We start from the raw sequence: 27,639 nt of genomic DNA, 5'->3' as shown, positions 1-27,639 counted from the left end.
AAGAGACATTTGTGTCTAAATAAATAAATAACACTATTACTCCGGTAGAACGGAATGATTCTGAACACTCCCACGTCCCAACTTCGACAGACACGTTTCAAATGATCACTGACATTTCTAGACAAAAACATAAATCCTCTAACTGAGAATCAGGATGACTGACTGAACCGAATCCGTTTGTCTCCACTCGACTCAACTGCGCTCCAAACGTCATCAATTTAGGCACCCGGCGTCCGCGTATAACCTCTCCCGTCGCGGGCTGAACCACCTGGTTTTCTGAATGAAACCGTAGCTCGCCTCGCGCTATAAATAGAACTGACGGGGCTTGACGTCACCATGGAAGCCGCATCACGTCGTTTTGTTCCGTGCTGTTGTGGCTGCAGATGATTTTTCCCCCCGAAGCGCTTTCGGATGGGGACGGACGGAGTACTTCTGAAGGCAGCCCGAACAATCAAGCCGGATACATAGTAGTGGTTCATGTTCCATTGGGAGAAAAGGATTAACGTTCAACATGCTGGGGCGTGATACCAGTTACGAAATGATCTTGCAGTATTTGCCTAGCTAGCGGCGAGCGATTCTTATTTGTACAGGAGCCATCGAGCTACCTGCAATTATTGAATCGCACTCTGAACTCCTGCCTGTAGTTTTGGTTGACCAGATCACACTCACTCAGCCCTAGAGAACGGTAGGTGCTTCTGTTATGACATCTTGGCCAACTGGAACGAAGACTAGGTGTCGTCCTCTCTGTTATGTCATTACAGAGCTGTGCTTGGCACTTACACGGTAGTTGAGTCGAGAGGCACTTCAACTCATTTTAATGTGGATACAAATTATATCATGCAAGGACATCATCCTTGTTACATTATTTGATTCATTTCATTATTTGAGTCCCAAGTTAGTGTCAATTTCGAGTAAACTACAGCAGTCTGGTTGTGAAACACATTGTGGAGGTTTGGAAACGTTTAAAGACTTTGCACCTAAATGACATCGGAGTGATTATGCCAAGCAACAGACTCCCATCAACTATCTTCTGAAATTATAAACAAGTCATGTTTAATTATTTTAAAAAATGTATGTAGCTAATTAGATTAGTTTATTAGTCACATGCACAGGGTCACAAATGTAATTGCAGGGTACAGTGAAATTCTTAAGTTCTGACATGTTATTACACTCAGGCCCATTTTGGGGAATATCTCCTGTCATCAAATCTCTGACATGTTATTACACTCAGGCCCATTTTGGGGAATATCTCCTGTCATCAAATCTCTGACATGTTATTACACTCAGGCCCATTTTGGGGAATATCTCGTGTCTTCAAACCTCTGACATGTTATTACACTCAGGCATCACTGGTTTTGGGCCCGTTATCCTCCTGTCTTCAAACCTCTGACATGTTATTACACTCAGGCCCATTTTGGGGAATATCTCCTGTCATCAAATCTCTCTGTCATGTTCACTTACACTCAGGCCCATTTGTCAGGTAGCATCACTGGTGTTGACTAGGCCCGTGTCTCCTCAAATCACTGGTGCTGACATGTTATTACACCCGTTTCCTCCTCTGTCAGAGTAGCATCATTTTGACTAGGGGTCAATAGCATCACTGGTGTCTTCCTCCTCTGTCAAAGCATCACTGGTGCTGACATTCCTCCTCTGTCAGAGTAGCATCACTGGTGTTGACACCCGTTTCCTCCTCTGTCAGAGTAGCATCACTGGTGCTGACTAGGCCCGTTTCCTCCTCTGTCAGAGTAGCATCACTGGTGCTGACTAGGCCCGTTTCCTCCTCTGTCAGAGTAGCATCACTGGTGCTGACTAGGCCCGTTTCCTCCTCTGTCAGAGTAGCATCACTGGTGTTGACTAGGCCCGTTTCCTCCTCTGTCAGAGTAGCATCACTGGTGTTAACTAGGCCCGTTTCCTCCTCTGTCAGAGTAGCATCACTGGTGCTGACTAGGCCCGTTTCCTCCTCTGTCAGAGTAGCATCACTGGTGCTGACTAGGCCCGTTTCCTCCTCTTCAGAGTAGCATCACTGGTGTTGACTAGGCCCGTTTCCTCCTCTGTCAGAGTAGCATCACTGGTGTTAACTAGGCCCGTTTCCTCCTCTGTCAGAGTAGCATCACTGGTGCTGACTAGGCCCGTTTCCTCCTCTGTCAGAGTAGCATCACTGGTGTTGACTAGGCCCGTTTCCTCCTCTGTCAGAGTAGCATCACTGGTGTTGACTAGGCCCGTTTCCTCCTCTGTCAGAGTAGCATCACTGGTGTTGACTAGGCCCGTTTCCTCCTCTGTCAGAGTAGCATCACTGGTGTTGACTAGGCCCGTTTCCTCCTCTGTCAGAGTAGCATCACTGGTGTTGACTAGGCCCGTTTCCTCCTCTGTCAGAGTAGCATCACTGGTGTTGACTAGGCCCGTTTCCTCCTCTTAGCTACTGAGGTCAACTGTTCTGAATGCCATACAGTAGGACTAACTCCTACCTTCAGCTGGCCCCTCTTTACCTGAGACCTGTCAGCTGGCCCCTCTTTACCCGAGACCTTTCAGCTGGTCCCTCTTTACCCGAGACCTGTCAGCTGGCCCCTCTTTACCCGAGACCTGTCAGCTGGCCCCTCTTTACCCGAGACCTTTCAGCTGGTCCCTCTTTACCCGAGACCTGTCAGCTGGTCCCTCTTTACCCGAGACCTGTCAGCTGGTCCCTCTTTACCCGAGACCTGTCAGCTGGTCCCTCTTTACCCGAGACCTTTCAGCTGGCCCCTCTTTACCCGAGACCTTTCAGCTGGCCCCTCTTTACCCGAGACCTGTCAGCTGGCCCCTCTTTACCCGAGACCTTTCAGCTGGCCCCTCTTTACCCGAGACCTGTCAGCTGGCCCCTCTTTATCCGAGACCTTTCAGCTGGCCCTCTTTACCCGAGACCTGTTAGCTCTGTTGAAGAGCTAAACTGATTTGTTTTGGATGCAGGGCTGCGGATTAGAGCCAGTTTCCTCCTCCTCCCTTTATTCCCTGACCTCTGGATGTGTTCTGCAGCAGTGTGGTTCTAGAGCAGCAGAGTGACAGATTAGTGGACCTCAGTGTTAATACTATCCTGTTGCCATGTCATCAGTATAATCATAAGAATGTGAATAGCTGCTTATTAGAACGTGTTTCAGGGTTGTTTTGAATGAACTGCGTGAAAATGAAGTCTTAATTTAAACGTGTACCTACGTTACGTTGTTCATCTGCGTTGTTTAGACGATCTACTACCTGACGTTGCATCGTCATCCAAGGTGATTGAGCCTGTTTTCTCTCCTGTCACACAGGGCCCTGAACAGTAGTATGGACTACGAGAGACCCAATGTTGAGACCATTAAGTGTGTTGTGGTGGGGGACAATGCCGTAGGGAAGACACGGCTGATCTGTGCTCGGGCCTGCAACACCACTCTGAACCAGTACCAACTACTGGCCACACACGTCCCGACGGTCTGGGCTATAGACCAGTACAGAGTCTGTCAAGAGGTACCATACCTAACCCTGACCCCTAACCCCAACACACTTCCCTACGTTCTGGGCTATAGACCAGTACAGAGTGTGTCAAGAGGTACAAACCTAACCCTGACCCCTAACCCCAACACACGTCCCTACGGTCTGGGCTATAGACCAGTACAGAGTGTGTCAAGAGGTACAAACCTAACCCTGACCCCCCTAACCCCAACACACTTCCCAAACAGCCCTCCCTCTGGGCTATAGACCAGTCACAGAGTGCCATCAAACAGTCAAGAGTCACAAACCCCTAACCTGACCCCCTAACCCATCAACACACGTCCCTACGGTCTGGGCTATAGACCAAACAGTCTGTCACTACCTGTCTCCAAACACCCTCCAGCTGAAACAGCCCTACCTGTCATCAAACAGCCCTCCCTACCTGTCATCAAACAGCCCTCCCTACCTGTCATCATACAGCCCTACCTACCTGTCATCATACAGCCCTCCCTACCTGTCATCATACAGCCCTCCCTACCTGTCATCAAACAGCCCTCCCTACCTGTCATCATACAGCCCTCCCTACCTGTCATCATACAGCCCTCCCTACCTGTCATCATACAGCCCTCCCTACCTGTCATCAAACAGCCCTCCCTACCTGTCATCATACAGCCCTCCCTACCTGTCATCAAACAGCCCTCCCTACCTGTCATCAAACAGCCCTCCCTACCTGTCATCAAACAGCCCTCCCTACCTGTCATCAAACAGCCCTCCCTACCTGTCATCATACAGCCCTCCCTACCTGTCATCATACAGCCCTCCCTACCTGTCACCAAACAGCCCTCCCTACCTGTCACCAAACAGCCCTCCCTACCTGTCATCACTCACCCCCCAGCCTGTCATCACTCACCCCCCTAGCCTGTCATCACTCACCCCCAGCCTGTCATCACTCACCCCCCAGCCTGTCATCACTCACCCCCAGCCTGTCATCACTCACCCCCCAGCCTGTCATCACTCACCCCCAGCCTGTCATGTCACTCACCCCCAGCCTGTCATCACTCACCCCCAGCCTGTCATCACTCACCCCCAGCCTGTCATCACTCACCCCCAGCCTGTCATCACTCACCCCCCAGCCTGTCATCACTCACCCCCCAGCCTGTCATCACTCACCCCCAGCCTGTCATCACTCACCCCCAGCCTGTCATCACTCACCCCCAGCCTGTCTTCACTCACCCCGCCTGTCATCACTCACCCCCCAGCCTGTCTTCACTCACCCCCCAGCCTGTCTTCACTCACCCCCAGCCTGTCTTCACTCACCCCCCAGCCTGTCATCACTCACCCCCAGCCTGTCATCCCTCACCCCCAGCCTGTCATCACTCACCCCCAGCCTGTCATCACTCACCCCCAGCCTGTCATCACTCACCCCCCCCCGCCTGTCATCACTCACCCCCCGCCTGTCTTCACTCACCCCCCCGCCTGTCATCACTCACCCCCCCCGCCTGTCATCACTCACCCCCCAGCCTGTCATCACTCACCCCCAGCCTGTCATCACTCACCCCCAGCCTGTCATCACTCACCCCCAGCCTGTCATCACTCACCCCCAGCCTGTCATCACTCACCCCCCAGCCTGTCATCACTCACCCCCCCAGCCTGTCATCACTCACCCCCAGCCTGTCATCACTCACCCCCAGCCTGTCATCACTCACCCCCAGCCTGTCATCACTCACCCCCAGCCTGTCATCACTCACCCCCAGCCTGTCATCACTCACCCCCCCAGCCTGTCATCACTCACCCCCAGCCTGTCATCACTCACCCCCAGCCTGTCATCACTCACCCCCCCAGCCTGTCATCACCCCCAGCCTGTCATCACCCCCCCAGCCTGTCATCACTCACCCCCAGCCTGTCATCACTCACCCCCAGCCTGTCTTCACTCAACCCCCAGCCTGTCTTCACTCACCCCCAGCCTGTCTTCACTCACCCCCAGCCTGTCATCCCTCACCCCCAGCCTGTCATCCCTCACCCCCAGCCTGTCTTCACTCACCCCCAGCCTGTCTTCACTCACCCCCCAGCCTGTCATCACTCACCCCCAGCCTGTCTTCACTCACCCCCCAGCCTGTCATCACTCACCCCCCGCCTGTCATCACTCACCCCCCCCGCCTGTCATCACTCACCCCCAGCCTGTCATCACTCACCCCCAGCCTGTCATCACTCACCCCCCAGCCTGTCATCACTCACCCCCCGCCTGTCTTCACTCACCCCCAGCCTGTCTTCACTCACCCCCCAGCCTGTCATCACTCACCCCCGCCCCCTCACCCCCCAGCCTGTCATCACTCTCCCCAGCCTGTCATCACTCACCCCCCGCCTGTCATCACTCAGCCCCCCGCCTGTCATCACTCAGCCCCCGCCTGTCATCACTCTCAGCCCCCGCCTGTCATCACTCAGCCCCCGCCTGTCATCACTCTCAGCCCCCGCCTGTCATCACTCACCCCCAGCCCCCACCCCCAGCCTGTCATCACTCTCAGCCCCCGCCTGTCATCACTCTCAGCCCCCGCCTGTCTTCACTCACAGCCCCGCCTGTCTTCACTCTCAGCCCCCGCCTGTCATCCCTCAGCCCCCCAGCCTGTCTTCACTGTCAGCCCCCCCCCAGCCTGTCTTCACTCTCAGCCCCCGCCTGTCTTCACTGTCTTCAGCACCCCCCAGCCTGTCTTCACTCTCAGCCCCCGCCTGTCATCACTCTCAGCCCCCGCCTGTCTTCACTCTCAGCCCCCGCCTGTCTTCACTCTCAGCCCCCGCCTGTCTTCACTCTCAGCCCCCGCCTGTCTTCACCACCCCCCAGCCTGTCATCACTCTCAGCCCCCGCCTGTCTTCACCCCCGCACTCTCAGCCCCCGCCTGTCTTCACTCTCAGCCCCCGCCTGTCTTCACTCACCCCCCAGCCTGTCATCACTCACACCCACCTGCATTCTATGTACAGTATTTTAAATGAATCTTGTTTAAAAATCTGTATGTTTTCTAATATGTGTCTCTGTGTGACCCGCTGTAGGTGTTGGAGCGCTCCAGGGATGTGGTGGATGAGGTCAGTGTGTCTCTCAGGCTGTGGGACACCTTTGGCGATCATCATAAAGACAGACGCTTCGCATACGGAAGGTAAGACTGACACCTGAGGCTGGGATGCTGAGGCTGGGATGCTGAGGCTGGGATGCTGAGGCTGGGATGCTGAGGCTGGGATGCTGAGGCTGGGATGCTGAGGCTGGGATGCTGAGGCTGGGATGCTGAGGCTGGGATGCTGAGGCTGGGATGCTGAGGCTGGGATGCTGGGGCTGAGGCTGGGACTGAGGCGTATTTTTCTGGAATGGCTAAGGATGAGTAGGGATGGATTGGGTAAGGATGGGATGGGTAAGGATACGATGGATGGGATGGGTAAGGATGGGTAAGGATGGGATGGGTAAGGATGGGTAAGGATGGGATGGGTAACGATGGGTAAGGATGGGATGGGTAACGATGGGTAAGGATGGGATGGGTAACGATGGGTAAGGATGGGATGGGTAACGATGGGTAAGGATGGGATGGGTAACGATGGGTAACGATGGGTAAGGATGGGATGGGTAAGGATGGGATGGGTAAGGATGGGATGGGTAAGGATGGATGGGTAAGGATGGGATGGGTAAGGATGGGATGGGTAACGATGGGTAATCATGGAATGGGTAACGATGGGTAAGGGTGGGATGGATAAGGATGGATGGATGGTAGGGATGGATAAGGATGGGATGGATGGGTAGGTGTGGGTAAGGATGGGATGGATGGGTAGGTGTGGATAAGGATGGATGGGTAGGTGTGGGTAAGGATGGGATGGGTAAGGATGGAGGGATGGGATGGGTAAGAATGGGATGGATGGGTAGGTGTGGGTAAGAATGGGATGGATAAGGATGGATGGATGGGTAGGTGTGGGTAAGAATGGGATGGGTAGGTGTGGGTAGGATGGATGGATGGTAGTGTCTGCTAGGTTAGGTAGTGTATGCTACTCTGCTTGGTTAGGTAGTGTATGCTACTCTGCTTGGTTAGGTAGTATATACTACCTAATAGACGTGAGTCCTGATATATTTGGCATGGACTGATGGCTGCATGCATAGTGTAGTGATCCTGTCTAATGAGCCATGTTACAATTCCCACCGAGTGGGTTAAGCCTATTGGCCCAATGTCAGCGACCTGGTTTCCCGGTTCTGACCCTCTGGACACTAAAATATTCAGCTGGTTTTAGACTTCCTGTAAATTAGTTTTCTCTCGATCTTAGTATCCGACTGTGTTATTCTTAAATGATGCCTCAGACTGTCTTAATGGAACTGGTGCCTCCGATGAGCTTTCATTGATTGGTGGATTGATCGTTGTCAAGCTGCCACCATCATCCTCTAACATCTGTTGATGTCGGCGAGACATGAGGTCTGTCTGTCTGTTTACCTTGAAGGCAGTTTAAACCCACACCCCTCTAATCATTCATTATAACCTCTGTTATAACAGGTGTTTGGTGTAGTACTGTAGCTGTTGTCTTGTCAGAGTGGTGTTGTGTTTGGTGTAGTACTGTAGCTGTTGTCTTGTCAGAGTGGTGTTCTGTTTGGTGTAGAACTGTAGCTGTTGCCTTGTCAGAGTGGTGTTGTGTTTGGTGTAGTACTGTAGCTGTTGCCTTGTCAGAGTGGTGTTGTGTTTGGTGTAGTACTGCAGCTGTTGTCTTGTCAGAGACTAGGTTAAATTTAGTTCCTCAGTTAGGTGGTTAACCGATAATTGTACTCCGACGTCCTTGTGTAGGTGGAGGGAGTCTGGAAGGGAATTTAGGAATATTTGGGTTGTCTGAGAATTTATAGCATGGCTTTTGATGATCCTTGGTTGGGATCTGAGCAGATTATTTGTTGCATATGTAATAAAATGGTGGTCCGATCGTCCACGATTATGAGGAAAAACATTAAGATCCACAACATTTATTCCACGGGACAAAACTAGATCCAGAGTTTGACTGTGGCAGTGAGTAAGTCTTGAGACATGTTGGACAAAACCCACTGAGTCGATGATGGCTCCGAAAGCCTTTTGGAGTGGGTCTGTGGACTTTTCCATGTGAATATCAAAGTCACCAAAAACTAGAATATTATCTGCCCTGACAACAAGGTCCGATAGGAATTCAGGGAACTCAGTTAGTGACGCTGCCTACAGACAGAAAATAAAACGGGAGGCCCCCACGCTGAGGTCTGTCCAACGCTGGTCCGACCAAGCTGATTCCACACTCAAAGACTGCTTCCATCACGTGGACTGGGATATGTTTCGTATTGCGTCAGATAACAACATTGACGAATACGCTGATTCGGTGTGCGAGTTCATTAGAACGTGCGTTGAAGATGTCGTTCCCATAGCAATGATTAAAATATTCCCTAACCAGAAACCGTGGATTGATGGCAGCATCCGCGTGAAACTGAAAGCGCGAACCACTGCTTTTAATCAGGGCAAGGTGACTGGTAACATGACCGAATACAAACAGTGTAGCTATTCCCTCCGCAAGGCAATCAAACAAGCTAAGCGTCAGTACAGAGACAAAGTGGAATCTCAATTCAATGGCTCAGACACAAGAGGCATGTGGCAGGGTCTACAGTCAATCACGGACTACAAGGATAAAACCAGCCCAGTCACGGACCAGGATGTCTTGCTCCCAGGCAGACTAAATAACTTTTTGCCTGCTTTGAGGCAATACAGTGCCACTGCCACGGCCTGCAATGAAAACATGCTGACTCTCCTTCACTGCAGTCGAGGTGAGTAAAACATTTAAACGTGTTAACCCTCGCAGGGCTGCAGGCCCAGACGGCATCCCCAGCCGCGCCATCAGAGCATGCGCAGACCAGCTGGCCGGTGTGTTTACGGAAATATTCAATCAATCCCTATACCAGTCTGCTGTTCCCACATGCTTCAAGAGGGCCACCATTGTTCCTGTTCCCAAGAAAGCTAAGGTAACTGAGCTTAACGACTACTGCCCCGTAGCACTCACTTCCGTCATCATGAAGTGCTTTGAGAGACTAGTCAGGGACCATATCACCTCCACCCTACCTGACACCCTAGACCCACTCCAATTTGCTTACCGCCCAAATAGGTCCACAGACGATGCAATCTCAACCACACTGCACACTGCCCTAACCCATCTGGACAAGAGGAATACCTATGTGAGAATGCTGTTCATCGACTACAGCTCGGCATTCAACACCATAGTACCCTCCAAGCTCGTCATCAAGCTCGAGACCCTGGGTCTCAACCCTGCCTGTGCAACTGGGTACTGGACTTCCTGACGGGCCTCCCCCAGGTGGTGAGGGTAGGCAACATCATCTCCACCCCGCTGATCCTCAACACTGGGGCCCCACAAGGGTGCGTTCTGAGCCCTCTCCTGTACTCCCTGTTCACCCACGACTGCGTGGCCACGCACGCCTCCAACTCAATCATCAAGTTTGCGGTCGACACAACAGTGGTAGGCTTGATTACCAACAACGACGAGACTGCCTACAGGGAGGAGGTGAGGGCCCTCGGAGTGTGGTGTCAGGAAAATAACCTCACACTCAACGTCAACAAAACTAAGGAGATGATTGTGGACTTCAGGAAACAGCAGAGGGAACACCCCCCTATCCACATCGATGGAACAGTAGTGGAGAGGGTAGTAAGTTTTAAGTTCCTCGGCATACACATCACAGACAAACTGAGTTGGTCCACTCACACAGACAGCAACCTCAGGAGGCTGAAGAAATTCGGCTCGTCACCAAAAGCACTCACAAACTTCTACAGATGCACAATCGAGAGCATCCTGGCGGGCTGTATCACCGCCTGGTACGGCAACTGCTCCGCCCACAACCGTAAGGCTCTCCAGAGGGTAGTGAGGTCTGCACAACGCATCACCGGGGGCAAACTACCTGCCCTCCAGGACACCGACACCACCCGATGTTACAGGAAGGCCATAAAGATCATCAAGGACAACAACCACCCGAGCCACTGCCTGTTCACCCCGCTATCATCCAGAAGGCGAGGTCAGTACAGGTGCATCAAAGCTGGGACCGAGAGACTGAAAAAGCTTCTATCTCAAGGCTCAGACTGTTAAACAGCCAACACTAACATTGAGTCTGCTGGCAAGACACTGCCACTGACTCAGCCACTGTTGAAAATTATGTAAAATATATCAGCCAAAACAATGCTAAATATAATGTTTACATTATTCATGAGTGGCATGCTGCCACTTGAAACTATGCCACTTTGTTTACATTGACTCATATGTATATACTGTACTCTATATCATCTACTGTAGAGCCTATGCTGCTCTGTACCATCACTCATTCATATATCTTTATGTACATATTCTTTATCCCCTTACATGTGTAATTTTGGAATTGTTAGTTAGATTACTTGTTGGTTATTACTGCATTGTCGGAAATAGAAGCACAAGCATTTCGCTACACTCGCATTAACATCTGCTAACCATGTGTATGTGACAAATAACATTTGATTTGATTTGCATACGGCCCAGGAGGCCTGTAAACAGTAGCTTTCTGTGTGTCTTTCTGGCTCCTGTCTGTTCTCTCCAGGTCAGACGTGGTTGTGCTGTGTTTCTCCATCGCCAACCCCAACTCTCTGCATCACGTCAAGACCATGTGGCATATGGAGATCAAGCACTTTTGTCCCAGGACGCCTGTCATCCTGGTGGGTTGTCAGCTGGACCTGCGTTACGCTGATCTGGAGGCCGTCAACAGGGCCAGGAGGCCACTAGCCAGGTATAGAAACAGCATTATGTCACCATGTGACTGTCAACAGGGCCAGGAGGCCACTAGCCAGGTATAGAATCAGCATTATGTCACCATGTGACTGTCAATTATGTCAGGACTGTCCAGGGCCAGGAGGCCACTAGCCAGGTATAGAAACAGCATTATGTCACCATGTGACTGTCAGCATTATGTCACCATGTGGGCCAGGGCCAGGCCACTAGCCAGGTATAGAACAGCATTATGCATTATGTCACCATGTGACTGTCAACAGGGCCAGGAGGCCACTAGCCAGGTATAGAAACAGCATTATGTCATGTGACTGTCATAGCCAGGTATAGAATCAGCATTATGTCACTGTCAACAGGGCCAGGAGGCCACTAGCCAGGTATAGAATCAGCATTATGTCATCATGTGACTGTCAACAGGGCCAGGAGGCCACTAGCCAGGTATAGAAACAGCATTATGTCATCATGTGACTGTCAACAGGGCCAGGAGGCCACTAGCCAGGTATAGAATCAGCATTATGTCACCATGTGACTGTCAACAGGGCCACCATGGAGGCCACCACTAGCCAGGTATAGAAACAGCATTATGTCACCATGTGACTGTCAACAGGGCCAGGAGGCCACTAGCCAGGTATAGAAACAGCATTATGTCACCATGTAGCTGTCAACAGGGCCAGGAGGCCACTAGCCAGGTATAGAATCAGCATTATGTCACCATGTAGCTGTCAACAGGGCCAGGAGGCCACTAGCCAGGTATAGAAACAGCATTATGTCACCATGTGACTGTCAACAGGGCCAGGAGGCCACTAGCCAGGTATAGAAACAGCATTATGTCAACAGGGCCAGGAGGCCACTCATGAATGACTGTCAACAGGGCCAGGAGGCCACTAGCCAGGTATAGAATCAGCATTATGTCACCATGTGACTGTCAACAGGGCCAGGAGGCCACTAGCCAGGTATAGAATCAGCATTATGTCACCATGTAGCTGTCAACAGGGCCAGGAGGCCACTAGCCAGGTATAGAAACAGCATTATGTCATCATGTGACTGTCAACAGGGCCAGGAGGCCACTAGCCAGGTATAGAATCAGCATTATGTCACCATGTGACTGTCAACAGGGCCAGGAGGCCACTAGCCAGGTATAGAATCAGCATTATGTCACCATGTGACTGTCAACAGGGCCAGGAGGCCACTAGCCAGGTATAGAATCAGCATTATGTCACCATGTGGCTGTCAACAGGGCCAGGAGGCCACTAGCCAGGTATAGAAACAGCATTATGTCACCATGTGACTGTCAAGGAGGCCACTAGCCAGGTATAGAATCAGGGCCAGGAGGCCACTAGCCAGGTATAGAATCAGCATTATGTCACCATGTAGCTGTCAACAGGGCCAGGAGGCCACTAGCCAGGTATAGAATCAGCATTATGTCACCATGTAGCTGTCAACAGGGCCAGGAGGCCACTAGCCAGGTATAGAATCAGCATTATGTCACCATGAGACTGTCAACAGGGCCAGGAGGCCACTAGCCAGGTATAGAAACAGCATTATGTCACCATGTGGCTGTCAACAGGGCCAGGAGGCCACTAGCCAGGTATAGAATCAGCATTATGTCACCATGTGACTGTCAACAGGGCCAGGAGGCCACTAGCCAGGTATAGAAACAGCATTATGTCACCATGTGACTGTCAACAGGGCCAGGAGGCCACTAGCCAGGTATAGAAACAGCATTATGTCACCATGTGACTGTCAACAGGGCCAGGAGGCCACTAGCCAGGTATAGAAACAGCATTATGTCATCATGTGACTGTCAACAGGGCCAGGAGGCCACTAGCCAGGTATAGAATCAGCATTATGTCACCATGTGACTGTCAACAGGGCCAGGAGGCCACTAGCCAGGTATAGAATCAGCATTATGTCACCATGTGACTGTCAACAGGGCCAGGAGGCCACTAGCCAGGTATAGAAACAGCATTATGTCATCATGTGACTGTCAACAGGGCCAGGAGGCCACTAGCCAGGTATAGAATCAGCATTATGTCACCATGTGACTGTCAACAGGGCCAGGAGGCCACTAGCCAGGTATAGAATCAGCATTATGTCACCATGTGACTGTCAACAGGGCCAGGAGGCCACTAGCCAGGTATAGAATCAGCATTATGTCACCATGTGACTGTCAACAGGGCCAGGAGGCCACTAGCCAGGTATAGAATCAGCATTATGTCACCATGTAGCTGTCAACAGGGCCAGGAGGCCACTAGCCAGGTATAGAATCAGCATTATGTCACCATGTAGCTGTCAACAGGGCCAGGAGGCCACTAGCCAGGTATAGAATCAGCATTATGTCACCATGTGACTGTCAACAGGGCCAGGAGGCCACTAGCCAGGTATAGAATCAGCATTATGTCACCATGTAGCTGTCAACAGGGCCAGGAGGCCACTAGCCAGGTATAGAATCAGCATTATGTCACCATGTGACTGTCAACAGGGCCAGGAGGCCACTAGCCAGGTATAGAAACAGCATTATGTCACCATGTGACTGTCAACAGGGCCAGGAGGCCACTAGCCAGGTATAGAAACAGCATTATGTCACCATGTGACTGTCAACAGGGCCAGGAGGCCACTAGCCAGGTATAGAAACAGCATTATGTCACCATGTGACTGTCAACAGGGCCAGGAGGCCACTAGCCAGGTATAGAATCAGCATTATGTCACCATGTAGCTGTCAACAGGGCCAGGAGGCCACTAGCCAGGTATAGAATCAGCATTATGTCACCATGTGACTGTCAACAGGGCCAGGAGGCCACTAGCCAGGTATAGAATCAGCATTATGTCATCATGTGACTGTCAACAGGGCCAGGAGGCCACTAGCCAGGTATAGAATCAGCATTATGTCACCATGTGACTGTCAACAGGGCCAGGAGGCCACTAGCCAGGTATAGAATCAGCATTATGTCACCATGTGACTGTCAACAGGGCCAGGAGGCCACTAGCCAGGTATAGAATCAGCATTATGTCACCATGTAGCTGTCAACAGGGCCAGGAGGCCACTAGCCAGGTATAGAATCAGCATTATGTCACCATGTGACTGTCAACAGGGCCAGGAGGCCACTAGCCAGGTATAGAAACAGCATTATGTCATCATGTGACTGTCAACAGGGCCAGGAGGCCACTAGCCAGGTATAGAATCAGCATTATGTCACCATGTGACTGTCAACAGGGCCAGGAGGCCACTAGCCAGGTATAGAATCAGCATTATGTCACCATGTGACTGTCAACAGGGCCAGGAGGCCACTAGCCAGGTATAGAATCAGCATTATGTCACCATGTGACTGTCAACAGGGCCAGGAGGCCACTAGCCAGGTATAGAATCAGCATTATGTCACCATGTGACTGTCAACAGGGCCAGGAGGCCACTAGCCAGGTATAGAATCAGCATTATGTCATTACATTTACATTTTACATTTAAGTCATTTAGCAGACGCTCTTATCCAGAGCGACTTACAAATTGGTGCATTCACCTTATGACATCCAGTGGAACAGTCACTTTACAATAGTGCATCTAAATCTTAAAGGGGGGGTGAGAGGGAATACTTATCCTATCCTAGGTATTCCTTAAAGAGGAATGTCATCATGTAGCTGGTTTTGGTTGACGAAATCTATACATTTTAGTGTTAGTTGAAACTCTGTGCAGTAACTACTGACATTTTATTAAATTTAGCAAACTGGTTTACATACATTATTTAATAAATAATGACTTTGTATTCTTCCGTATTGAGAATAGCTCTTATTTCCTCCCCACCAGGCCGATAAAGCCCGGAGACATCCTTCCTCCAGAGAGTGGCCGGGAGGTGGCCAAGGAGCTGGGCATCTCCTACTATGAGACCAGTGTGTTCGACCAGTTTGGCATCAAGGATATCTTCGACAATGCCATTCGAGCCGCGCTCATCTCCCGTCGACACCTGCAGTTCTGGAAGTCCCACCTCCGGAAGGTCCAGAAGCCCCTCCTCCAGGCGCCCTTCCTGCCGCCCAAAGCACCGCCCCCTCTCATCAAGATTCCAGAGTGTGTCATCAACAACGGGGAGGGTCCTGGCCTCCTATTGGACAGTCCTCTTTGTGCTGACGTCATGTTCATCCTCCAGGACCACATCCACATCTTCGCCCACAAGATCTACCTCTCTACCTCCTCCTCCAAGTTTTATGACCTGTTCCAGGTAGTGTCTCTTTGCCTGGTTCCTCTCTAGGTTCCTCTCTAGGTTCCTCTCTAGTTTCCTCTCTAGTTTCCTCTCTAGGTTCCTCCCTAGGTTCCTCCCTAGGTTCCTCTCTAGGTTCCTCTCTAGTTCCTCTCTAGTTCCTCTCTGGTTCCTCTCTGGTTCCTCTCTGGTTCCTCTCTCGGTTCCTCTCTAGGTTCCTCTCTAGGTTCCTCTCTAGGTTCCTCTCTAGGTTCCTCTCTAGGTTCCTCTCCAGTTCCTCTCTAGGTGTCCTTCCTTCTAGGTTTTTATTCCTAGCCACTGTGCTTCTGCCTCAGTATTGCTTGCTCTCTGTGGTTTCCGGTTGGGTTTCTGTAGAGCACTTTGACATAAAAAACCCGTTATAAATGTGATTGTTTCCAGATGGACTTCAGTGACGAGTCCCAGTGCCTGGTGGTGACGGAGCGGCATGCCCGGGACTCTCTCCTCAGGACCCTTAGTCTGGACACAGAGGAGGACGTGGCTGTGCTCCCCAACCTCTCTCCCTGTTCCCTCCGGGCCTCTAAGAGTGACGGCACCCTGAAGATGATGAGCTTCTCTGGTAAGCACCGGCGCACCAAGCTGTCCTTGGCCTCCTGGAGCAAGGCCTTCTACAGCATCCACAAGGAGAGTGTGACCAACCCTGTGACGGGCTCCCCGGCTCACATGACGGTGGTGAAGATGGACTACTCCATCCAGCTGGGTCCGTTCAGTGCCGTGTTGAGGTTCCTCTACACTGGGGAGCTGGATGAAGAGGAGCGGGATCTGATGAAGATCGCCCAGATCGCGGAGGTCCTGGAGGTGTTTGACCTGAGGATGATGGTGGAGAACATCATGAACCATGAAGGCTTCATGAACCAGGAAATCACCAAGGCCTTCCACGTCAGGAAATCCAACCGCATCAAGGAGTGTCTCAACAAGAACACCTTCACAGGTAAACCATGCTGCATCGTAGATCAAAGTGTTTTCTGTTGCTTTTGACTAGGAAGTTATCATGTGTTTGGAACTTTGGATGGGGGTGATGTGTTCTGTTTAATGTGTTTCTCTGTCTCAGACGTCACCTTCAGGTTGTTGTTGTAATGTCTCAGACGTCACCTTCAGGTTGTTGTTATAATGTCTCTGTCTCAGACGTCACCTTCAGGTTGTTGTTGTAATGTCTCAGACGTCACCTTCAGGTTGTTGTTATAATGTCTCTGTCTCAGACGTCACCTTCAGGTTGTTGTTATAATGTCTCTGTCTCAGACGTCACCTTCAGGTTGTTGTTATAATGTCTCTGTCTCAGACGTCACCTTCAGGTTGTTGTTATAATGTCTCTGTCTCAGACGTCACCTTCAGGTTGTTGTTATAATGTCTCTGTCTCAGACGTCACCTTCAGGTTGTTGTTATAATGTCTCTGTCTCAGACGTCACCTTCAGGTTGTTGTTATAATGTCTCTGTCTCAGACGTCACCTTCAGGTTGTTGTTATAATGTCTCTGTCTCAGACGTCACCTTCAGGTTGTTGTTATAATGTCTCTGTCTCAGACGTCACCTTCAGGTTGTTGTTATAATGTCTCTGTCTCAGACGTCACCTTCAGGTTGTTGTTATAATGTCTCTGTCTCAGACGTCACCTTCAGGTTGTTGTTATAATGTCTCTGTCTCAGACGTCACCTTCAGGTTGTTGTTATAATGTCTCTGTCTCAGACGTCACCTTCAGGTTGTTGTTATAATGTCTCTCTGTCTCAGACGTCACCTTCAGGTTGTTGTTATAATGTCTCTCTGTCTCAGACGTCACCTTCAGGTTGTTGTTATAATGTCTCTCTGTCTCAGACGTCACCTTCAGGTTGTTGTTATAATGTCTCTCTGTCTCAGACGTCACCTTCAGGTTGTTGTTATAATGTCTCTCTGTCTCAGATAATGTCGTCACCTTCAGGTTGTTGTTATAATGTCTCTCTGTCTCAGACGTCACCTTCAGGTTGTTGTTATAATGTCTCTCTGTCTCAGACGTCACCTTCAGGTTGTTGTTATAATGTCTCTCTGTCTCAGACGTCACCTTCAGGTTGTTGTTATAATGTCTCTCTGTCTCAGACGTCACCTTCAGGTTGTTGTTATAATGTCTCTCTGTCTCAGACGTCACCTTCAGGTTGTTGTTATAATGTCTCTCTGTCTCAGACGTCACCTTCAGGTTGTTGTTATAATGTCTGTCTCAGATGTCACCTTCAGGTTGTTGTTATAATGTCTGTCTCAGACGTCACCTTCAGGTTGTTGTTATAATGTCTGTCTCAGACGTCACCTTCAGGTTGTTGTTATAATGTCTCTGTCTCAGACGTCACCTTCAGGTTGTTGTTATAATGTCTCTGTCTCAGACGTCACCTTCAGGTTGTTGTTATAATGTCTCTGTCTCAGACGTCACCTTCAGGTTGTTGTTATAATGTCTCTGTCTCAGACGTCACCTTCAGGTTGTTGTTATAATGTCTCTGTCTCAGACGTCACCTTCAGGTTGTTGTTATAATGTCTCTGTCTCAGACGTCACCTTCAGGTTGTTGTTATAATGTCTCTGTCTCAGACGTCACCTTCAGGTTGTTGTTATAATGTCTCTGTCTCAGACGTCACCTTCAGGTTGTTGTTATAATGTCTCTGTCTCAGACGTCACCTTCAGGTTGTTGTTATAATGTCTCTGTCTCAGACGTCACCTTCAGGTTGTTGTTATAATGTCTCTGTCTCAGACGTCACCTTCAGGTTGTTGTTATAATGTCTCTGTCTCAGACGTCACCTTCAGGTTGTTGTTATAATGTCTCTGTCTCAGACGTCACCTTCAGGTTGTTGTTATAATGTCTCTGTCTGTCTCAGACGTCACCTTCAGGTTGTTGTTATAATGTCTCTGTCTCAGACGTCACCTTCAGGTTGTTGTTATAATGTCTCTGTCTCAGACGTGGTTGTTGTTATAATGTCTCAGACGTCACCTTCAGGTTGTTGTTATAATGTCTCTGTCTCAGACGTCACCTTCAGGTTGTTGTTATAATGTCTCTGTCTCACGTCACCTTCAGGTTGTTGTTATAATGTCTCTGTCTCAGACGTCACCTTCAGGTTGTTGTTATAATGTCTCAGACGTCACCTTCAGGTTGTTGTTATAATGTCTCTGTCTCAGACGTCACCTTCAGGTTGTTGTTATAATGTCTCTGTCTCAGACGTCACCTTCAGGTTGTTGTTATAATGTCTCTGTCTCAGACGTCACCTTCAGGTTGTTGTTATAATGTCTCTGTCTCAGACGTCACCTTCAGGTTGTTGTTATAATGTCTCAGACGTCACCTTCAGGTTGTTGTTATAATGTCTCTGTCTCAGACGTCACCTTCAGGTTGTTGTTATAATGTCTCTCTGTCTCAGACGTCACCTTCAGGTTGTTGTTATAATGTCTCTCTGTCTCAGACGTCACCTTCAGGTTGTTGTTATAATGTCTCTCTGTCTCAGACGTCACCTTCAGGTTGTTGTTATAATGTCTCTCTGTCTCAGACGTCACCTTCAGGTTGTTGTTATAATGTCTCTCTGTCTCAGACGTCACCTTCAGGTTGTTGTTATAATGTCTCTGTCTCAGACGTCACCTTCAGGTTGTTGTTATAATGTCTCTGTCTCAGATGTCACCTTCAGGTTGTTGTTATAATGTCTCAGACGTCACCTTCAGGTTGTTGTTATAATGTCTCTCTGTCTCAGACGTCACCTTCAGGTTGTTGTTATAATGTCTCTCTGTCTCAGACGTCACCTTCAGGTTGTTGTTATAATGTCTCTGTCTCAGACGTCACCTTCAGGTTGTTGTTATAATGTCTCTGTCTCAGACGTCACCTTCAGGTTGTTGTTATAATGTCTCTGTCTCAGATGTCACCTTCAGGTTGTTGTTATAATGTCTCTCTGTCTCAGACGTCACCTTCAGGTTGTTGTTATAATGTCTCTGTCTCAGATGTCACGTTGTTGTTATAATGTCACCTTCAGGTTGTTGTTATAATGTCTCTCTGTCTCAGACGTCACCTTCAGGTTGTTGTTATAATGTCTCTGTCTCAGACGTCACCTTCAGGTTGTTGTTATAATGTCTCTCTGTCTCAGACGTCACCTTCAGGTTGTTGTTATAATGTCTCTGTCTCAGATCACCTTCAGGTTGTTGTTATAATGTCTCTGTCTCACGTCACCTTCAGGTTGTTGTTATAATGTCTCTGTCTCAGACGTCACCTTCAGGTTGTTGTTATAATGTCTCTGTCTCAGACGTCACCTTCAGGTTGTTGTTATAATGTCTCAGACGTCACCTTCAGGTTGTTGTTATAATGTCTCTGTCTCAGACGTCACCTTCAGGTTGTTGTTATAATGTCTCTGTCTCAGACGTCACCTTCAGGTTGTTGTTATAATGTCTCTGTCTCAGACGTCACCTTCAGGTTGTTGTTATAATGTCTCTGTCTCAGACGTCACCTTCAGGTTGTTGTTATAATGTCTCTGTCTCAGACGTCACCTTCAGGTTGTTGTTATAATGTCTCTGTCTCAGACGTCACCTTCAGGTTGTTGTTATAATGTCTCAGACGTCACCTTCAGGTTGTTGTTATAATGTCTCTGTCTCAGACGTCACCTTCAGGTTGTTGTTATAATGTCTCTGTCTCAGACGTCACCTTCAGGTTGGAGGATGGAACCATCAATGCTCACAGACCTCTGCTCATCTCCTCCTGTGATTGGATGGCTGCTGTGTTCGGAGGATCCTTCATGGAGAGTGCTAACAACCTTCAGGTTGAGTGTTGGGGTTAATATCAACTCACAGAGTAATATCTAGTGTTGGGGTTAGGGTGCTTTGTTCGGAGGATCCTTCATGGAGAGTGCTAACAACGAGGTGAGTCTACAACACAGAGTAATATCTAGTGTTGGGGTTAGGGTGCTTTGTTCGGAGGATCCTTCATGGAGAGTGCTAACAACGAGGTGAGTCTACAACACAGAGTAATATCTAGTGTTGGGGTTAGGGTGCTTTGTTCGGAGGATCCTTCATGGAGAGTGCTAACAACGAGGTGATTCGACAACACAGAGTAATATCTAGTTTTGGGGTTAGGGTGCTTTGTTCGGAGGATCCTTCATGGAGAGTGCTAACAACGAGGTGAGTCTACAACACAGAGTAATATCTAGTGTTGGGGTTAGGGTGCTTTGTTCGGAGGATCCTTCATGGAGAGTGCTAACAACGAGGTGAGTCTACAACACAGAGTAATATCTAGTGTTGGGGTTAGGGTGCTTTGTTCGGAGAGGATCCTTCATGGAGAGTGCTAACAACGTGGTGAGTCTACAACACAGAGTAATATCTAGTGTTGGGGTTAGGGTGCTTTGTTCGGAGGATCCTTCATAGAGAGTGCTAACAACGTGGTGAGTCGACAACACAGAGTAATATCTAGTGTTGGGGTTAGGGTGCTTTGTTCGGAGGATCCTTCATGGAGAGTGCTAACAACGAGGTGAGTCTACAACACAGAGTAATATCTAGTGTTGGGGTTAGGGTGCTTTGTTCGGAGGATCCTTCATGGAGAGTGCTAACAACGAGGTGAGTCTACAACACAGAGTAATATCTAGTGTTGGGGTTAGGGTGCTGTGTTCGGGGGATCCTTCATGGATAGTTAACTTGTCTACAGCACAGTCTGGGTTAGGGTTATCTTCGTCCCAAATGGCACCCTATTCCCTATGTAGTAAAGTACTTTTGAGCAGGGTATTTTAATTACAAGCAAAAAGGAAGTACCAGTGAGGAGTTTAACACATCAGCCACTGGCTTCATTAAGTACATTGGCGAAGTCATCACTCCACATACAATACCCTATAATGACAAAGAAAAAATACATATTTTATTTTATTGCACTTTTATACAAAATTAAATATAGAAATACCTTATTTCCATAAGTATTCAGACCCTTTGCTATGAAACTTGAAATTGAGCTCAGGTGCATCCTGTTTCCATTAATCATCCTTGATGTTTCTTCAACTTGATTGGAGTCCACCTGTGGTGAATTCAATTGATTGGACATGATTTGGAAAGGCACACACTTGACCAAGATCCATAGGGATTACCAGGATCCATAGGGAATATAGGGAATGGGATGTTGTCTCTAGTTGACCAGGATCCATAGGGATCACCAGGATCCATAGGGGATATGGGATGTTGACCAGGATCCATATGGGAATGGGATGTTGACCAGGATCCATAGGGGATATGGGATGTTGTCTCCAGTTGACCAGGATCCATAGGGGATATGGGATGTTGACCAGGATCCATAGGGAATAGGGGATGTCTCCAGTTGACCAGGATCCATAGGGAATAGGGGATGTTGTCTCCAGTTGACCAGGATCCATAGGGGATATGGGATGTTGTCTCCAGTTGACCAGGATCCATAGGGGATATGGGATGTTGTCTCCAGTTGACCAGGAGCCATAGGGGATATGGGATGTTGACCAGGATCCATAGGGGATATGGGATGTTGACCAGGATCCTTAGGGGATATGGGATGTTGACCAGGATCCATAGGGGATATGGGATGTTGACCAGGATCCATAGGGGATATGGGATGTTGACCAGGATCCATAGGGGATATGGGATGTTGACCAGGATCCATAGGGGATATGGGATGTTGACCAGGATCCATAGGGGATATGGGATGTTGACCGGGATCCATAGGGGATATGGGTTGTTGTCTCCAGTTGACCAGGATCCATAGGGGATATGGGATGTTGTCTCCAGTTGACCAGGATCCATAGGGGATATGGGATGTTGACAAGGATCCATAGGGGATATGGATGTTGTCTCCAGTTGACCAGGATCCATAGGGGAAATGGGATGTTGTCTCCAGTTGACCAGGATCCATAGGGGATATGGGATGTTGACCGGGATCCATAGGGGATATGGGATGTTGTCTCCAGTTGACCAGGATCCATAGGGGATATGGGATGTTGTCTCCAGTTGACCAGGATCCATAGGGGATATGGGATGTTGACCAGGATCCATAGGGGATATGGGATGTTGACCAGGATCCATAGGGGATATGGGATGTTGACCAGGATCCATAGGGGATATGGGATGTTGTCTCCAGTTGACCAGGATCCATAGGGGATATGGGATGTTGACAAGGATCCATAGGGGATATGGGATGTTGTCTCCAGTTGACCAGGATCCATAGGGGATATGGGATGTTGTCTCCAGTTGACCAGGATCCATAGGGGATATGGGATGTTGACCGGGATCCATAGGGGATATGGGATGTTGTCTCCAGTTGACCAGGATCCATAGGGGATATGGGATGTTGTCTCCAGTTGACCAGGATCCATAGGGGATATGGGATGTTGACCAGGATCCATAGGGGATATGGGATGTTGTCTCCAGTTGACCAGGATCCATAGGGGATATGGGATGTTGGCCGGGATCCATAGGGGATATGGGATGTTGTCTCCAGTTGACCAGGATCCATAGGGGATATGGGATGTTGTCTCCAGTTGACCAGGATCCATAGGGGATATGGGATGTTGTCTCCAGTTGACCAGGATCCATAGGGGATATGGGATGTTGACCAGATCCATAGGGGATATGGGATGTTGTCTCCAGTTGACCAGGATCCATAGGGGATATGGGATGTTGACCAGATCCATAGGGGATATGGGATGTTGTCTCCAGTTGACCAGGATCCATAGGGGATATGGGATGTTGTCTCCAGTTGACCAGGATCCATAGGGGATATGGGATGTTGTCTCCAGTTGACCAGGATCCATAGGGGATATGGGATGTTGTCTCCAGTTGACCAGGATCCATAGGGGATATGGGATGTTGTCTCCAGTTGACCAGGATCCATAGGGGATATGGGATGTTGTCTCCAGTTGACCAGGATCCATAGGGGATATGGGATGTTGACCAGATCCATAGGGGATATGGGATGTTGACCAGATCCATAGGGGATATGGGATGTTGACCAGATCCATAGGGGATATGGGATGTTGACCAGGATCCATAGGGGATATGGGATGTTGTCTCCAGTTGACCAGGATCCATAGGGGATATGGGATGTTGTCTCCAGTTGACCAGGATCCATAGGGGATATGGGATGTTGTCTCCAGTTGACCAGGATCCATAGGGGATATGGGATGTTGTCTCCAGTTGACCAGGATCCATAGGGGATAGGGGATGTTGTCTCCAGTTGACCAGGATCCATAGGGAATAGGGGATGTTGTCTCCAGTTGACCAGGATCCATAGGGGATATGGGATGTTGTCTCCAGTTGACCAGGATCCATAGGGGATATGGGATGTTATCTCCAGTTGACCAGGATCCATAGGGGATATGGGATGTTGACCAGGATCCATAGGGGATATGGGATGTTGTCTCCAGTTGACCAGGATCCATAGGGGATATGGGATGTTGTCTCCAGTTGACCAGGATCCATAGGGGATATGGGATGTTGTCTCCAGTTGACCAGGATCCATAGGGGATATGGGATGTTGACCAGGATCCATAGGGGATATGGGATGTTGTCTCCAGTTGACCAGGATCCATAGGGGATATGGGATGTTGACTCCAGTTGACCAGGATCCATAGGGGATATGGGATGTTGACCAGGATCCATAGGGGATATGGGATGTTGTCTCCAGTTGACCAGGATCCATAGGGGATATGGGATGTTGTCTCCAGTTGACCAGGATCCATAGGGGATATGGGATGTTGTCTCCAGTTGACCAGGATCCATAGGGGATATGGGATGTTGACCAGATCCATAGGGGATATGGGATGTTGTCTCCAGTTGACCAGGATCCATAGGGGATATGGGATGTTGACCAGATCCATAGGGGATATGGGATGTTGACCAGATCCATAGGGGATATGGGATGTTGACCAGATCCATAGGGGATATGGGATGTTGACCAGATCCATAGGGGATATGGGATGTTGACCAGATCCATAGGGGATATGGGATGTTGTCTCCAGTTGACCAGGATCCATAGGGGATATGGGATGTTGTCTCCAGTTGACCAGGATCCATAGGGGATATGGGATGTTGTCTCCAGTTGACCAGGATCCATAGGGGATATGGGATGTTGACCAGATCCACAGGGGATATGGGATGTTGACCAGATCCATAGGGGATATGGGATGTTGTCTCCAGTTGACCAGGATCCATAGGGGATATGGGATGTTGACCAGATCCATAGGGGATATGGGATGTTGACCAGATCCATAGGGGATATGGGATGTTGACCAGATCCATAGGGGATATGGGATGTTGACCAGGATCCATAGGGGATATGGGATGTTGACCAGATCCATAGGGGATATGGGATGTTGACCAGATCCATAGGGGATATGGGATGTTGACCAGATCCATAGGGGATATGGGATGTTGACCAGATCCATAGGGGATATGGGATGTTGTCTCCAGTTGACCAGGATCCATAGGGGATATGGGATGTTGACCAGATCCATAGGGGATATGGGATGTTATCTCCAGTTTATTTATTAAACCCCAGGTAGCAGTAGGAACAGTGACATGACAGGTTCATCAGAGTAACGAGTAAAAATAGACGTCATTCAGAGATCTTTAAATAGCCGTTAGGACCAGGACACTGTCTGAACACAGAGTCCTGTTCTGTTTCACTGCTCTCAGACAGGCAGACCAGCAGGCTAACAGGCAGACCAGCAGGCTAACAGGCAGACCAGCAGGCTAACAGGCAGACCAACAGGCGAACAGGCAGACCAGCAGGCGAACAGGCAGACCAGCAGGCTAACATAACAGGACTCTGTGTTCAGAGAGAGGTAATGTTTCACTGCTCTCAGACAGGCAGACCAGCAGGCTAACAGGCAGACCAACAGGCTAACAGGCAGACCAGCAGGCTAACAGGCAGACCAGCAGGCTAACAGGCAGACCAGCAGGCTAACATTACCTCTCCCTGAACACAGAGTCCTGTTATGTTTCACTGCTCTCAGGCAGGCAGACAGGCAGACCAGCAGGCTAACAGGCAGACCAGCAGGCTAACAGGCAGACCAGCAGGCTAACATTACCTCTCTCTGAACACAGAGTCCTGTTATGTTTCACTGCTCTCAGGCAGGCAGACAGGCAGACCAGCAGGCTAACAGGCAGACCAGCAGGCTAACAGGCAGACCAGCAGGCTAACATTACCTCTCTCTGAACACAGAGTCCTGTTATGTTTCACTGCTCTCAGGCAGGCAGACCAGCAGGCTAACAGGCAGACCAACAGGCAGACCAGCAGACCAACAGGCAGACCAGCAGACCAACAGACCAACAGGCAGACCAACAGGCAGACCAACAGGCAGACCAACAGGCAGACCAACAGGCAGACCAGCAGACCAACAGGCAGACCAGCAGACCAACAGGCAGACCAGCAGACCAACAGGCAGACCAGCCAGGCCAGCAGGCCAGGCAGACCAGCAGGCCAACAGGCAGACCAGCAGGCCAACAGGCAGACCAACAGGCCAACAGGCAGAGCAACAGGCTAACAGGCAGACCAGCAGGCTAACAGGCAGACCAGCGGGCTAACAGTCTAACACTACCTCTCTCTTTATAACCATGGGGACATCTTTATTTTAGTGTGGTAGAAAGCTACTACCCGGTGTCCTAGTTTTTACAGAGCCTCTAGTCTGCTGCTAGTCTTTACAGAGCCTCTGTAGTCTGCTGCTAGTCTTCACAGGGCCTCTGTAGTCTTTACAGAGCCCCTGTAGTCTCTAATGTTGGTCTTTACTGACATTGAAATAGGACATTTAGATGTTGTCAAATGATTTGTCTCTGTTCTTTCCTGTGTGTGTCTGTGTGTATCTGTGTGTTTAGGTCTCGTTCCCAGGCACCAGCAGGGTGTGTATGCAGGCTGTTCTGGAGTATCTCTACACCAATCAGCTTTGTCCCATGGCAGAGCTGGACCCTATGGAGCTGACGGCCCTGGCTAACAGACTCTGTCTCCCCAGACTGACTGCTCTGACAGGTACTAACCCTGGCTAACAGACTGTCTCCCCAGACTGACTGCTCTGACAGGTACTAACCCTGGCTAACAGACTGTCTCCCCAGACTGACTGCTCTGACAGGTAATAACCGTGGCTAACAGACTGTCTCCCCAGACTGACTGCTCTGACAGGTACTAACCCTGGCTAACAGACTGTCTCCCCAGACTGACTGCTCTGACAGGTACTAACCCTGGCTAACAGACTCTGTCTCCCCAGACTGACTGCTCTGACAGGTACTAACCCTGGCTAACAGACTGTCTCCCCAGACTGACTGCTCTGACAGGTACTAACCCTGGCTAACAGACTGTCTCCCCAGACTGACTGCTCTGCTAGGTACTAACCATAACCCTGGTTAAGACTGTCTCCCCAGACTGACTGCTCTGCTAGGTACTAACCATAACCCTGGTTAAGACTGTCTCCCCAGACTGACCGCCCTCACAGGTGCTTGATCCATCAGCAGTCTGCTCTGCCCAGAGCCATCTGTTTCGAGATTTGGGCTTTTAGACTGTAGAATATTGTTCTAGTTCTAGACATTCAGTTACATAGCATTCAATATCCCCATGCAATGTCGATGGGGAGATAACATCGCTGCAGTGCATCACAATGCAGAACTTCAATGTCCCAACTCTCTAAGGGGGTGTTCCTAAATTGACTCCAATGTGTGAATGCTCCTCAGTGCATTCTGGGTCATTCATAAATTCATAGTGTTGACAGATTGTTTGTTCGAAATCCACTGGCTGAGGAGCGGGGTCGATCAGGACACACTGGCTGAGGAGCGGGGTCGATCAGGACACACTGGCTGAGGAGCGGGGTCGATCAGGACACTGGCTGAGGAGCGGGGTCGATCAGGACACACTGGCTGAGGAGCGGGGTCGATCAGGACACACTGGCTGAGGAGCGGGGTCGATCAGGACACTGGCTGAGGAGCGGGATCGATCAGGGGACACTGGCTGAGGAGCGGGATCGATCAGGGGACACTGGCTGAGGAGCGGGGTCGATCTGGACACTGGCTGAGGAGCGGGGTCGATCAGGACACACTGGCTGAGGAGCGGGATCGATCAGGACACTGGCTGAGGAGCGGGGTCGATCAGGACACTGGCTGGGGAGCGGGGTCGATCAGGACACTGGCTGAGGAGCGGGGTCGATCAGGGGACACTGGCTGAGGAGCGGGGTCAATCAGGACACACTGGCTTAGGAGCGGGGTCGATCAGGACACTGGCTGAGGAGCG

General features: G+C 49.8%; 1 protein-coding gene across 1 annotated transcript in view; it reads left to right on the top strand.

Annotated features, from left to right (window-relative positions):
- The first annotated feature begins 3,286 nt into the window (after positions 1-3,286).
- LOC124020441 (rho-related BTB domain-containing protein 1-like) overlaps positions 3,287-27,639 on the top strand; it is a 38,993-nt gene continuing 14,640 nt past the window's right edge. The window contains exons 1-7 of the mRNA XM_046335680.1: positions 3,287-3,477; positions 6,484-6,587; positions 11,036-11,221; positions 15,020-15,428; positions 15,828-16,377; positions 20,061-20,182; positions 26,241-26,391. Coding sequence (XP_046191636.1) covers positions 3,298-3,477; positions 6,484-6,587; positions 11,036-11,221; positions 15,020-15,428; positions 15,828-16,377; positions 20,061-20,182; positions 26,241-26,391 — 1,702 coding nt within the window. The 5' untranslated portion in view covers positions 3,287-3,297. The remainder of the gene's footprint in view (positions 3,478-6,483; positions 6,588-11,035; positions 11,222-15,019; positions 15,429-15,827; positions 16,378-20,060; positions 20,183-26,240; positions 26,392-27,639) is intronic.

Source organism: Oncorhynchus gorbuscha, unplaced genomic scaffold, assembly GCF_021184085.1.
Source record: "Oncorhynchus gorbuscha isolate QuinsamMale2020 ecotype Even-year unplaced genomic scaffold, OgorEven_v1.0 Un_scaffold_818, whole genome shotgun sequence".
Taxonomy (NCBI): Eukaryota; Metazoa; Chordata; class Actinopteri; order Salmoniformes; family Salmonidae; genus Oncorhynchus; species Oncorhynchus gorbuscha.
The sequence above is the reverse complement of the archived record's forward strand: the minus strand, read 5'-3'. Positions and strand labels throughout refer to the sequence as shown.